The sequence below is a fragment of the Helianthus annuus genome, chromosome 4, assembly GCF_002127325.2.
Source record: "Helianthus annuus cultivar XRQ/B chromosome 4, HanXRQr2.0-SUNRISE, whole genome shotgun sequence".
Lineage (NCBI taxonomy): Eukaryota > Viridiplantae > Streptophyta > Magnoliopsida > Asterales > Asteraceae > Helianthus > Helianthus annuus.
In genome coordinates, this window is record NC_035436.2 from 198,613,522 (window position 1) to 198,628,128 (window position 14,607).

Here is a 14,607-nt window from a genome sequence, read left to right on the forward strand (position 1 = left end):
GAAATTTCTAAAGAGTTTTTGGCAGTTTTTTGAAGGGGATTTTGTGAATATTTTCAGTGCCTTTTATGATACATGAGTAATTAATAAAGGTTGTAGTTCCTTCATTGCACTTATTCCTAAAGTGAAGTATCCGGGAGGTTTGAACGATTATAGGCCGATTAATTTGGTAGGAATAATTAATAAGGTGATCTCTAAAGTTCTTGCCAATCGGATGAAGTGCCAATCGAGTGCAGAAGGTGCTTGGGTCGGTGATTTCGTCTACTCAAACCGTTTTCCTGAAAAATAGGCTTATTTTGGATGGTCCTCTAATTTTAAATAAAGTTCTTACTTGGATAAAGAAGAAGCGGGACATAGTTTTCTTGTTCAAAATACACTTTGAAAAGGCATACGACAATGTGAATTGGAATTTTGTTTTGATGGTCTTGTCTCAAAAGGGATTTCCGGCTAAGTGGTGTTTATGGATTTTTGGTGATCTCTAAAGTTCTTGCCAATCAGATGAAGTACCAATCGGATTAAGAAGGTGCTTGGGTCGGTGATTTCGTCCACTCAATCCGCTTTCCTGAAAAATAGGCTAATTTTGGATGGTTCTTTTATTTTAAATGAAGTTCTTACTTGGATAAAGAAGAAGCGGGACAAAGTTTTCTTGTTCAAAATAAACTTTGAAAAGGCATATGACAATGTGAATTGGAATTTTGTTTTAATGGTCTTGTCTCAAATGAGATTTCCGGCTAAGGGGTGTTCATGGATTTTTGGCATTCTTTTTTCAGCGAGATCCTCGGTCCTTGTTAATGGATTGCCAACTTTTGAATTTCCGTGCTTCAAATGAAATGTATGAGACAATGCGGTCCTATCTCCCCGTTTTTATTTATTGTTGTTATGGAGGCTTTTTCTAGGATGATTAAAAGAGCAAGTCGGGTTGGCGCGTTAAGGGGTATAATTCTTCCGAATGAGGGACCGGTGTTAACTCACCTCCTATATGCAGATGACTGTGTTTTGATGGGGGAATGGGCTGGTAATAATACAAAAAATGTGGCTCTTTTGCTTCGGTGTTTTTATTTATGCCCGGAGTTAAAGATCAATATGAAAAAATCTAGTATTTTCGGGATTCGAGTGGAATCGGGGGAGGTAGAGGAGATGGCCGGGAGGCTTAACTGTAAAATGGGGTCGGTTCCTTTTGTGCACTTGGGCGTGTTAGTGCGGGCTAATATGAATAGGGTGGCAATTTGGGGATTCATGTTTGACATTTTTGAATCGCGCATTTCGCTTTGGAAAGCTTCCATGTTGTCTATTGGAGGAATGGTCACTCTAATAAAGTCCGTCTTGGAAAGTATCCCGAACTATTATCTATCCCTTTTTAAAGCCCCGGCGTCGGTCTTGAAAGGGTTGGAATCCATAATGATGAAACGCTTGTTTCATCGTAAGACCATAATGACATAAAAATCATCGTAATTTGAATACCTTTCTTCTAAAATTTAGAAAATTTACCAAAATATCTTTATGGTTGATCGAACCAAACACAACCATCAAAGTTTTTAACAAACGTTAACCGAACTACCACCGTATGACAAGTACAATCATAACCTACTTACTTACAAAAAAGACATAAGTATTAAAATAACATTTACAACCCAAAAAGTGTTTTTGACCCATCTATGACAACTTAACCGGAAGCGCATACGGGCCGAAAGGTGTGTTCGTTCCAAGCTCGCCTTTTTCGAGATTGAGACTTACCTATCATACATAACATTAAAATGTTCATTAGTGTTTTACTTAACATAAACTACAACTTTCCTTTAGAGGTGTTTTTCTATGGGCATTAAGTTTCGTTTTATTATAAAAAGAACATGTTATTTTAAAGGTTTTTACTGGTAAACGCTTCACTTACGATATGCGCATATAATGTATATTGTGTGGACCTTGGGGGGCAAAAGTGAAAGTGCACTAATTTTAACGTTATTTTACTAATTTCGTGAAAATAACGTTAAAAGAGGTGGATGATTAATCATGCATCATGTGGTGGCGCTAATAGCCGAAAGACAAGGTGATACATGCATTAGTCGGCAGTTGTCTCAATTGCTGAGTGTTATGTGCCTTATGTCCAAGGCTTGATGCAAAACTACTATCGAGCCGGGAGTCTCACTAGAAGTAGTGTCTCTATTCCTACGGGGTAGAGGTAAGACTGTCTATATCTTACCATTCTCAAACTCTACCTTAACTTTGTTATTAATGGAATTTACTAAGTATGATGATGATGATTGGTAAAGTGTATCTAATGTCATTATCAAAAGGTTTACTTTGTGCAAAAAGGTTTTTACTGGTAAACTGTATCTAATGTCATTATCAAAAGGTTTACTTTGTGCAAAAAATAAATATTTATACATCATCTTGCCTTGTTTGATCGCCACCTTATAGTTTGACATTTATCCATGATGGGGAGCAAACCTAATTTTCATATTTCTATGAATAATGTGACATTCAAATTTGAAATCTAATGTTTAAATCCAATATCCAAAAGACTTCATTTTATTTATGAAATGATAATTTAAAAATAGTTTTATGCTAATAAAACTGAAAGTACACAAAATAAGAAGAAAAAAACAAAAATTGATTGTATGTTACCTTGTGTAACAAACAAAAGTATAAGTAGGGGTGCAAACGAGCCGATTCGAGCTTGTGTAACAAATAAAAGCTCGGCTTGATTCGAGCTTTATTTCTAAAGCTTGAGCTCAGATCGGGCTTGACTCGTTTAGTATTTATTAATTAATTTATATTAATTATAATTATTATACATATAATTTAGTTATTTTTTATATTTATATAAATGGTAATTATTATTATATAAATATATGATTAATATATTAATAAAAAAAATATAAACAGAAATCTCGTTTAGGCTTGTGAGGCGGCTCGAGCTCGATAAACGAAGCTCGGGCTCAGGCTCGAGCTCGATAAATGAAGCTCGGGCTCAGGCTCGAGCTCGTTTAAGCTCAGCTCGTTCGAGCTTTTTTTCAAGCCGCTCGGCTCTTTTGCACCCTTACGGATAAGTAATTGAACAAGTATATAACAATCCCTATTATAATAAATTATTCTAATAATTGACATCTGAGCAAGTAATCGAACAAGTATATAACAATCCTTACTATAATAAATTATTCTAAAAAATGCCATGTCTCACTATTAGAATCGCTCTCCTATAATTATCTTTTATATTAATTAATTTTAATTCAAATGTTACTTTTAATTCATACGTGTTAAATCTTTATATAATCTTCATTTCTTCCTTTCTCTATATTTATAACTAGGTTAGAACCCCGTGCATTACACGGGTTGTATAAATGTAATTTTATATAATAAATAATAAAAAGATATATCTTTAAAAAAAAAACTCGTATATTACACGTGTTGAATAAAATATAATGTCATATGTTAAGATAAATAGTCATCAAGATGTATCTTTTAAAATGAACATTGATGTACTATTTCTTATTATAACATTTTACTTTGTTTTTTTTTTATTTTGAATAAAACACTCGTCTTAAATTTGTTTATTTCATAAAACACTCGTCTTAAATTTTATTCAAGAGAGTTTACGGTACAAAAAGGTGGAGATCGATCCCCAAGTGTTTATACATTTCATCATTTTTTATGAATTATACCATAAAATCGAGAATTAAATTTTCTTTGAATGGACTATACAATTGTTATATTTAAAAATGGTGTTCTTTCTACATGTTGATGCAGTGTGCAATAAATGATGAGTTTAAACCAGTTATAGAAGTACACCTACCATTATAGTTAGCGATGCATAAAAAACACTTACAATTTGATAGAAGCATATGCCCGACCTAGAATAATTATTTAATTCAAGTGAAATAAAAAACATTAGTACAGTTATTAAGTATATAGCAAACAGGAACCTTTAATTCCCAATTTACCACAATTTCAATCGTTTAAAAAATTATTATTATCTACCATGATTATAATAAAAACAAACATTTTTATTCTTATCTATTTTTTTGTTTAAAATTATTATTATTATTTAATATGATCATAATAAAAACAAACGTTTATTATTATCTAAATATTTATTCTTATCTAATATTTTGGTTAAAATTATTATTATTTAATATGGGAGATAAATAGAAAAATAAGGTGAGAAAGCACAAGAGAGTAACACGTGTCCAAAAAAGATTTTCGTTTATTAGTATAGGAAGATTATTATTTATTTATATTTATTATTATACCTTATACCTAATAATAATAATAACAACAAACACAAATCTTACGAGACGTATGACACAATTACAGGCAACACTAGTTTTTTGTTTTTCGCCTAAACTGTATACCAATTTAACTTATATGTTGATCCTTCCTCGTTTCATATTTATCCGATTTCCTTTTCAATATACATTTAATACATTCCTTATGTTGTTTTCATCAACCTCGCACGTTTTTCATTATTTAAATTTTACCATTTTTATAATAAAATTTTAATTCACTAGCATTTTGTTTCAGTTTTTCAAAATTTAATAGTTGTGGTTTTCATTTTTCTATTTTGCCTTCTATGATCTCACATATTTAAAATATCAAAAATAAAACCAATTTTTATTAATTTAAGTTGTGTAATAGACATGTTTTTTAACCTAGTATTATAATGAGTAACTAAAAACAAAATTGCGGATCACAAATAATTGGCGGTTGATAACAAATCATGAATCAAAATTAAATGACAACACATAATTGATGACAAATCATGAATCACGAATGATTAAAAACTTATCAAAAATCACTATTATATATATATAGAGAGAGAGAGAGTGTGTCTGTGGTTAACGTGCAATATTCCTTAATATACGAGCGTACACTGTGAAATTACGCCCGTTGTAAAACTCAAAACCCTAATCACGCATGTGAAAAAAACCATAATCACGCATGTTGGAAAGACATAATCACGCATGTTAAAAGCCATAACATGTTTCATTACATAATTATAACATGCTTCATTACATTATTATAACATGCATGATTATGGTTTTCCAACATACATGATTAGGGTTTTGAATTTTACAACATGCGTAATTTCACAGCGTACGCTCGTACGTTAAGCAATATTGTATTTTAGACTTTCACTATATATATATATATATATATATATATAGAGAGAGAGAGAGAGAGAGAGAGAAACGGGATCAGGAGAAAACACTCAAAAGTGTGAGAACGCATTCTGGCCCAACACGTGTCACGCGACGTAGAGAAGGGCGGAGTGGTTTTTTTGTCTTTTCAATCTTCTTTTTTTTTTCCAACGCGGTACAATATTTTCTGGCGTCTAAGTTTTTTTGGCGTTAATTGTATTTATTAAACTTTTTGGCGTTGAATTAATTGTTTTTGTGTCACATAGATAATTTTTTTGGCGCTATCGCGCGTTTTCTGGTCAATTTTTTTTGGCGTTTTGTGTTGTTTTGTATAAATAATTCACTACAAGTCTTTAATATTTGCATAAGATTACAATAAGACCAATTTTTTTTTTGGCGTTTAATACATTTTACAAGGTGCTTTGTCAGCACCTGTTCTCCCAGTTTTCATACTTCTAGCGTTTTGGTGTTTGTAGTTTTTAGCGTTTTATATAATAATGTATTTTATTTATAGAGAATTAAATAACAAAACAACATATAACTTGATATCAAAACAATATAAAATGAAAATAAAAAAAATAAAAAATGGTAATCTAATTTCTCTTCCGAATCTTCACTGTCATCAACCTCTATCTTCTTGAATTTGTTTTGGCGTTTTGAACCTTTTTTGAATACTTTAGCTAGATGCCAACTTTCCTACATAAACCCCGTCTTTTTCAGAAGAAGCTGCTTAGTGGCATCCTGTGTTTTGGTGTGATATTCTTGTTTGGTGGCATATCATTGAAGATCAACTCTTGCTTGACGTTATTTATAATAATTGAGTCCAAAATAGCATTTTACACTTGTGTTGATCTCTTTATTCCATGCCGATATTCATCAAGAACAAAGCTCACATGATGGCATATCACTGTCATCAGTCTATTTTTCTTGAATATTTGTCCATCTCATTCAACAAAATATTATTGAGATAACCCCCTCAGAAGAAGAATCCATTTCAGTGAAAGCTTTGCCATCTGTGGCGTTTTAAAGTGAGTGGTTTCTAGAGGATATGACGTTTGTGTTTTCTGGGTGTGATCAATTTCATTATGTATAGACCTCTCTTATAAGAGTTTTTTGGTGCGTAGTTTAGGCGTGACTTTTTTATTGTAATAAATGATAGTAATAAAGTAAATGTCTTTTCAGTTACTGTTTTTGTATTTATTGTGTTGATCAGCTTTTATCAGTTTTACAGATGATAGACGTCCCATCTTCTAAGTTTGGCGTTTTTTTAAATGGCGTTATGCAGACCAAGATGACAAAATTCAATAACGGAGTAAATAAAATATTAAGCAGGAAAAATATTTTTTTGTTATTTTTGGCGTTTTGTAAGGAATAACCATTTTTAGTATTTTTTTGGCGTTTTGCTAATAAAGAGAGAAATATATCAGTTAATTATCTTAAAAAAAGGAGATTACACAAAAGAAAAAAAAAGAGGAAAAAAATTAAAAGCCTTCGTCAGAAGGTACTTTATCCGAATAGTATCCATCACTTGCGTCATCTTCTTCCTCCTCGGAGTTTTCATCTGGAGCTTCATCCATGTCATCACCTTCACCTTAATTAACTTCTTGTTCTTGAAGATTCTGAAGCCTCCACTTGAACATGTCTTGCATTAACTCCAATTTTGAGTCTATTTCTGTGTTGGAACAAGTGACGTTATGCAATTCTTACACGAAACCAAGACGCTGTTTTGTCATGATGTTTTCTAGCCAGTAGACTTCCTGCTCTCCGCTGTCATATGTAACGGTCACCATGTCTGTTTCATCATCAAAACGCCATGATGTCATGACAGGGTCTGGCTTCATATCTGCTTTGATTTGTCCAAATTTTCTGGTTAATGCTTTCATAAGCATATGTGTTTCATGGCATTCGTTGTCTAGAGTGATGCCAAGGGATAAGATTGCCCTCTGTATCTCTTCTTCCATCTTCAGAATTGCCCTGGCCGTCTTAACATACACCCTCCTTCTGTTGTCAAAACGGAGGACGTATCGCTTGATTCCCAGAGTGTATCTCCAAGAAACAATTGTTGCCATTTTTGGCGTTTTGGTTAAGTTTGCGTTTTTGGTTAAAGATGTTTTTTTTTTGTAGAATTGGATAGACTGAAGTGATTATGGAAGCTATGTTTTACCTCGTTTATATAATGTTGTTTTTGGCGCGTAATTTAGGAGGGAATTTCTTCTAAAAAATGTTAATAACTGAAATTCAGTTACTGTGTTGTTTCATCTTCCTATAATATCCAACGCGTTTTATCACTAATTTTTGGCGTTTTGTTTTTAATGGCCTTTTATTTTTTTGAATGTCGTTTTATCATTTGATGGCGTTTTGAATATGAGCGGTAAAAGACCCTTTTTACCCTTAATGAAGCGGGTCCCACATAATAAGATTGATGCTATTTACGAAAACGCCACCGCGCAATCTAGTCAATGGATTGTTTTGATCGGACGACCCATAAGCGTTCTCACCGTTCTCACACTTTTCACCGTTTTCTCTAAATCCTGACCATATATATATATAGTGTAATGTACAGTATTCCTTATCGTACGAGCATACGAGATTCGAAGTTCGCACGTTATAAACTTCATAACAAAAAACTCGCATGTTGTAAAATATAAGAACTCGCAAGTTGAAAAACAAAAAAGTCGCATGTTGAAAAACAAAAAAGTCGCATGTTGAAAGATGAAAAAATAGTATGTTGTATAAATGAGAAAATAGCATGTTATAAAAAAATCGCATGGTGAAAATGAAGTTCGCATGTTGTAACTCAATCTCGTGCTTTGCATACGTTAACAAAAATTGTACGTTAACCAACCCATATATATATATATATATATATATATATATATATATATATATATATATATATATATATATATATATATATATATATATATATATATATATATATATATATATATATATATAGAGAGAGAGAGAGAGAGAGTAAGAGTAAGGTTATTGTAAAAATAGTTAAAAGTGTGAGAAGTATGAGAAACATTGTGGAGATGACATGTATCCTCAATCTAAATTAATTCAAAAGGGTAAACAAGTAATTTTATTATTGATTTAATTAATTGATATCTTTTCATAACCGCCACCTTTATTTATAGGAATACGATTTTTTAAAGATCTCTATAAAACACTACAAATAACTCTGTATAACACTACAACGTTATATATAACACTGCAACCACCATTCAGCACAGTAATAAGTATATAACACTACAAAACACCATTCAACAATTCATAACATTGTAATAAGTAGATAACACTACAAAACAATAACCTTTTTATAACTCTATATAATGCTATAACATTATATATAACACTGCAACCACCATTCAGCACTGTCATAAGTATATAACACTACAAAACACCATTTAACAGTTCATAACACTGTAATAAGTATATAACACTACAAAACAAGATATAGCACTACAAATCACTATTAAACACACTACAAAACACCATTCAACAGTTAATAACACTGTTATAATATATAACACTACAAAACAAGAAAGAATACTACAAATCACTATAAAACACTATGAATAATATATAACACCATATTACCTTTTTATAACTCTGTATAACACTACAACCCCGTCGTTCCACTGCCGGCACCACCACAGCCGCTTCGCCGCCGCCGTCGTGGAGAGGTGGCCGGCGCCGCTTCTCTACTGTCTCTCACTCTACGGACTCTCTTTCTCTCTCTCGAACCCAACCACCCGACACCACCTTGCCGGAACCCCCTGCCGCTTCGGTGCCACTACCTGCTACAACCCATCTGACCGACCATCAATGGATCTTTACAGATCTGGAGAAGAAGATGATACAGAGATGTCATGATTCGTGAAATTGTAGGGGTTTTTATTTACAGTTTCCTATTTTCAAATTGATATAAAGACTCTATTACCCCTACAATTTTCAAATCAGTCCAAAATAATAAAACACAATTTACAATTTGGTCCCTATTTATCTCAATCATTAGAATTAGATCAAAGATCTAATGGTGTAGATTCTTTGTTACCCTTCTCACAAAAAACACATTTTTTTACAGGATCCTCAACCTATATAAGACTATATATATGATATGCTACTTTTTTTTTAACTTTAGGCCGAGAGGAGAGTAGGCCCTATGCAATCGTCCACCCTGCACATGGCTCGCGCTAGCCTAAATATATCATAATTATCTCGAATAAAAACCACTAATATTTAGAAATCATTATGAATTATTTGATTACCAATAAATACAAAAGGTATCTGTAGGGCTGTAAACGAATCAAACAAACACGAACAAGGCCATGTTCGTGTTCGTTCGTTAAGGAAATTAACATGTTCGCGAACTATTCAGAGACACATACCGAACATAATTTTATGTTCATGTTCGTTTGTTAAGGAAATTCAGTTGTTCACGAACAGTTCGTGAACACTGGTCTCGAACACAAACGAATGCAAGCGAACACAAACGAACGCAAGCAAATAAAAAAGAACGCAAACGGACATTTAACTTGAAAATAAAAAAAATAAAAATATTGTTATCCTTAAACATTGAATATAAGTTGTTAAATGCAACCATCAAATTATAAATCAAAACACAAGTAGTCTAATACACCACCAAACAATGAATCAACTTTAACTAACTTAGACATAATTATCCCCAAAAATGTCTTAGCATGTCCAAATTTTAGCTAACTTAGAAAAAAATTGGGTTTCAAGTTTTCAATATGTTTAGATAAAAAGTTTATTATTTATTATTTTTTGTTATAATCAAACGAACACGGACGAACGTAACCGAACATATTACCTAACGTTCACGAACGCAGTCGAACGAACGAGACATATGTTCGTGTTTATTCGCTAAGCTAACCGAACGAACTTTTTTGTCCGGGTCCGTTCGTTAAGCTAATCGAACGAATATATACGAACTTCCCGCCGAACGGTTCACGAACTGGTCGCTGAACGTTCGGTTCATTTACAGCCCTAGGTAGAATGGATAGAATCCAAATTAACACTATGTTATAAGTTTTGATAATAACACAATGTAGAGGAACCCTAGTGAAAACATAATGACCAAAACCCAGCAGAAAGACACGATGAGCAGAGCATTTAACACAATACAAAAATAAACCTGAGTTAAAATGATTTTTTTTATTTTAATTTTATATGACAATATCGTACTCATATTAAAGATAAAAAATTGTTCATTATTATGGTGACATTTTCTTTTAAAAAGAATTCTGTATGAAAAAATTGTACATCTTAAATTGATGGATGAATTGGCTTTTGCTTATATGTGGAGAGAGAAAATTCATAAATGTAGAATTTCCTTTAGGCTATGAGGTGTGGGGGCTCCATCCCCGCCACGTCACCATCCATCACCACACCCTCCAAGTGAAGAGGGGGGGCGCCATTGATGGGGCTCCATCATGGTAACCATGTATAGCGCCCATGGCTTGGATATGAACCAATCAAATGTTTTTTTTTTAATAGGGTCTTCATCCACACCATGTAAATTAAAGAGGGGCTCCATAGATGAGGTGGATCCTAGGTCGACTTGATAAAGCCCCATAAGGCTCCATCCACACCTCATAGCCTTATACCCTTCCATCATATTCTTTTCTCTAAAACTAATTTCAGCCCTTCAAATCCAAGATGAATGATGATTCTTACTTAGGTCATGTTTGGCTAAGCTTTTTGAACCAACTTATTGATTTATTAGCTTTTTTAAAAAGCTAATAAGGAGATTTTGTGTTTGACAAGTCTAAAAAGACTTTTCAAAATGACTTTTTGTAAAGAAGAAAAAATCATTTTTGAGAAGTTAGGATGGTGTGCCTTTTTGAGCAACTTATAACTTTTTGAGCCCTTTTAGTTATTTTATATCAATAAGCTAAGCCAAACACTTTTTAAAAAACAACTTATTGACTTATTGGCTTTTTCCACCCTATAAGCTAATCCAAATATATTTTTTTTTAACTTCTTTTCAAAAAGTCATAAGTCAAAGTCAATAAGTTCTTTTTACAAAAAGTCATTTTTAGGTTAGATAAGTTTTGCCAAACATGCCCTTATTTCACCTTTTCTACTTGATCTAATCCATGATTTTAATATGTGCACATGTAAACATGTTTAGTAAAATTTAAATCTATCCCCCCTCGGTGTTCGTAGGTCAACGAACCAAGACTAACGGACTAAGTTAGATTTACATACGACCAACTGTGGGCAATCCTGTGTTCACCCTATACACTTTCTCCCTCTATAGTTACACGACATACTTAAATAATAAAGAAAATGTAAAATAGAGTAAAAGTTTTTTTTTTTTTTTTTTGAATTCGAAAAAAAACTTGGAAAATCAAACTTACTGGTTACATACTTACATGCATATTCACATGGCTTTTATGACTCGTTAGGTAAAAGTGTGATACACAAGTGAAAACATATGAAATAATAATACACATTACATTTAAGTTTTAATTATTGAACTCACAAATTGTTTTGCATTTTTCTTCGAATTTCTTGTCATTTCTTCAGTGACAGATCTAGAAGAAAAGTTAAGGGGTATTAGAAGCCGATACATAAAACAAAGAAAAGAAAAAAAAAATTTACACTATATTTTGCCAAGAAAGTTGAGGGGTAACGACCCCTCCTGGTATGTTACATCTGCCACTACATTTCTTATAGGATTTGCTATAGCTTAATTGACTCCTTGTGTTTTTTTAGCTAAAATCATTTTTTTGTGTTAAAATTGCAAGAAGTTATTTAGGAAATAATTGTTATGTTGAGCTCAAATAATTTGAAGGGAAAATTGTGTAATTATAAGATCAGGGTTGAGACTGATATACAACCATGCATCTAATATTTTATAATTTCCAAGAAAATCAACTCTACCATGTTCTTGTTGCTTACATGTTCTGCACTGTCACACGCATCTTTTATTAACACTCGATCAATCTCGGTATTTGACTTTGATTTTTTCCTTCATTAGACTTTTCACTTGTATATCTGTATAATTATATATATATATATATATATATATATATATATATATATATATATATATATATATATATATATATATATATATATCCGTCCTCGAGAACTTTCAAAAAATTTTAGGCCTCGGGATTGGGTCCAAAATTGTGGTTAGGAAGAAATGACTTAAAAAAAATCTTTATGGTTGAGCCAACACTTAAACTTGAAACCTTTACATTATTATATTAAGATGGTTTTCCACTCCACCAACAATATTATTTTTACGTAATAAATGAATACATATATTAAATATATACTTTAGTATATATAAAAGCTTATAAAAACCTTTCTGGTCCTCTGAAAATTTGGGCCTCGAGCGACAACACGGGTTGGCCGGTCCAAGAGCCGGCCCTATATATAGAGACACACATACATATGTTATTGATGTCAAACCCTTCACCTACAATGGAGATGGGGAGATCAAATCTTGATTCAGAACGGGAGTTTCCTCAAGATTTCAGATGCCCCATATCCATGGAGCTCATGAAAGAACCAGTTATCATCTCTACGGGTGTCACGTACGAACGAAAAAACATCGAAAAATGGTTCTTTAGCTACAAGAAGAAGACTTGTCCAGCCACAATGCAAAACATAGAAAATTTCGGTGTTACCCCTAATCATACCCTCAAGAGACTCATTCTTTTATGGCAAAATAGTCATTCACCATCACCATCTTCATCTTCTTCTTCATCACCTTTGCCATCGTATAAGCGCGATGAAATGGTGTCATTGCTCAAGACCCTCGGCTCGAGTCCCTTTAAGGTAAACTCTCTAAAGAAACTTAGAGAAATTATTGAGTTAGGGGATGAGATGAAGCTTGATTTCATTATATTAGGAGGGTTAGATGTGCTTTTACAGTTAATTGTTCAAATATTATCCGATTGTTCGGATTTCATGGTGTTTAGAGCGTGCGAGGAGGCGTTGGGTGTTCTTCAACATCTCCCTATATCCGAAGGAGACTACGGTATTAAAGTGCTTGAGGTATTGTCGAAGCCTGAATGTATGAAATCAATGTCAATTATTCTTCAAAGAGGAAGTAAGGATGCTAGGGTTTATACAATAACAATACTCAAAAAACTAACACAAGCCGATTTCAATTGGAACGTTGTTGTTAATGAAGAAGGGATCGGTATGTTCAAATCAATGTTGGAGCTTGCATCAGATGAGATTTCAATGAAGGCAAGTTCATCTGCTTTACAAGTCTTGATAAAGATCTTAGACTCGTCGAAGAAAAGCCGGTCAAGGGCCATAGAGGCCGGAGCAATGTGTACCCTAGTTGAGCTACTACCCGACTCGAATAGATCCAAGTGTGAGAAGATACTGCTTATAATCAAATTATTGTGTGAATGCGCGGATGGAAGGGTGGCATTTATTGAACACCGTCTAGGGATTGGTGCAGTATCGAAGATATTGTTTAATGTATCTGAGTCGGCTTCAAAGATTTGCGTGAAGATTTTCTCGTTAATATGTTGTTTCCATCCAACGGAAAAGGTTTTGGAGGAGATGATGATGTACGGGGCGGTCAAGAAGCTCGTGGTGTTGTTGCATATGAGTGGACCGTCGTCGATTAAGAACAAAGTGTTGGATATGTTCAAGAAGCATGGTAATTCATGGAGTCGATATCCATGTTTTCCTAGCGAGTTGAAGGAATACCTATGTATACATAGTCGTCATTAAGAAGGGAGATAATCACGTTTGATCATAAGTATAACCCTTGTTTATTAATTGACACAAAGCATAACGAGTGTATGTGCAAAAAATATATGAAAAATTAGAATATACAAAACATTATTTTCCATTTGTTCATGTTGGTTTGAACTTTGAAACCATCTTGAGTATTGTAATGTATAATTTTGTTCATAGAAGTTATATAGTATGAATTAATGTATGATACAAATATATAAAATATATAAGGGTTTCTCTTCCCTTTTGTTGTTTTTATTTTATATGGTAGAATCTAGAAAAAAAAATCTATGGGGGTGTCGATAAATATATAACTAAGTTATTACAAAATCACTATAAAAAAACAAGTTAAAACGGCCACAAATACTATGATCGATCAATGTCCGCGGTCATTTAAAACCTGAAGATAAATGACTTCAGTGATATCGTTTGCTTGCTCCTTTTAGCAGCCGATTCTACAACCGAACATACTAAATGGTGACTTAATTACGCCGGATAAATATGAGTTTAACCTGTTAGTTGTTTGATAAATAAAACAACTTATGATTACCTCTATCAAGTGGCGGAACCAGGACGTTTTAGTCAGAGGCTCATCAAAAGCTTATTTTCTTTACAGGTTACAATTAGAGGGTCCATCTCATGTTTGTTTTTTCAAAACTCCAATTTTATATATAAAAATTCAATAAAATTCTGGAGATCGGAGGGTCAGCGGACCCTCTTGACCCCCCTC

At 32.9% G+C, this 14,607-nt stretch overlaps 1 protein-coding gene across 1 annotated transcript; it reads left to right on the forward strand.

The window, feature by feature from the left end:
• The first annotated feature begins 12,539 nt into the window (after nt 1–12,539).
• Nucleotides 12,540–14,082, forward strand: LOC110937821 (E3 ubiquitin-protein ligase PUB23). Its single transcript, XM_022180275.2, has one exon. The coding sequence runs from the start codon at nt 12,570–12,572 to the stop codon at nt 13,869–13,871; it is 1,302 nt and encodes a 433-aa protein (XP_022035967.1). The 5' UTR covers nt 12,540–12,569; the 3' UTR covers nt 13,872–14,082.
• Nucleotides 14,083–14,607: the final 525 nt, after the last annotated feature.

What these genes read in the sequence shown, in the direction of transcription:
- LOC110937821 (XM_022180275.2), top strand. Translation starts at nt 12,570, where the DNA reads ATGTTATTGATGTCAAACCCTTCACCTACAATGGAGATGGGGAGATCA.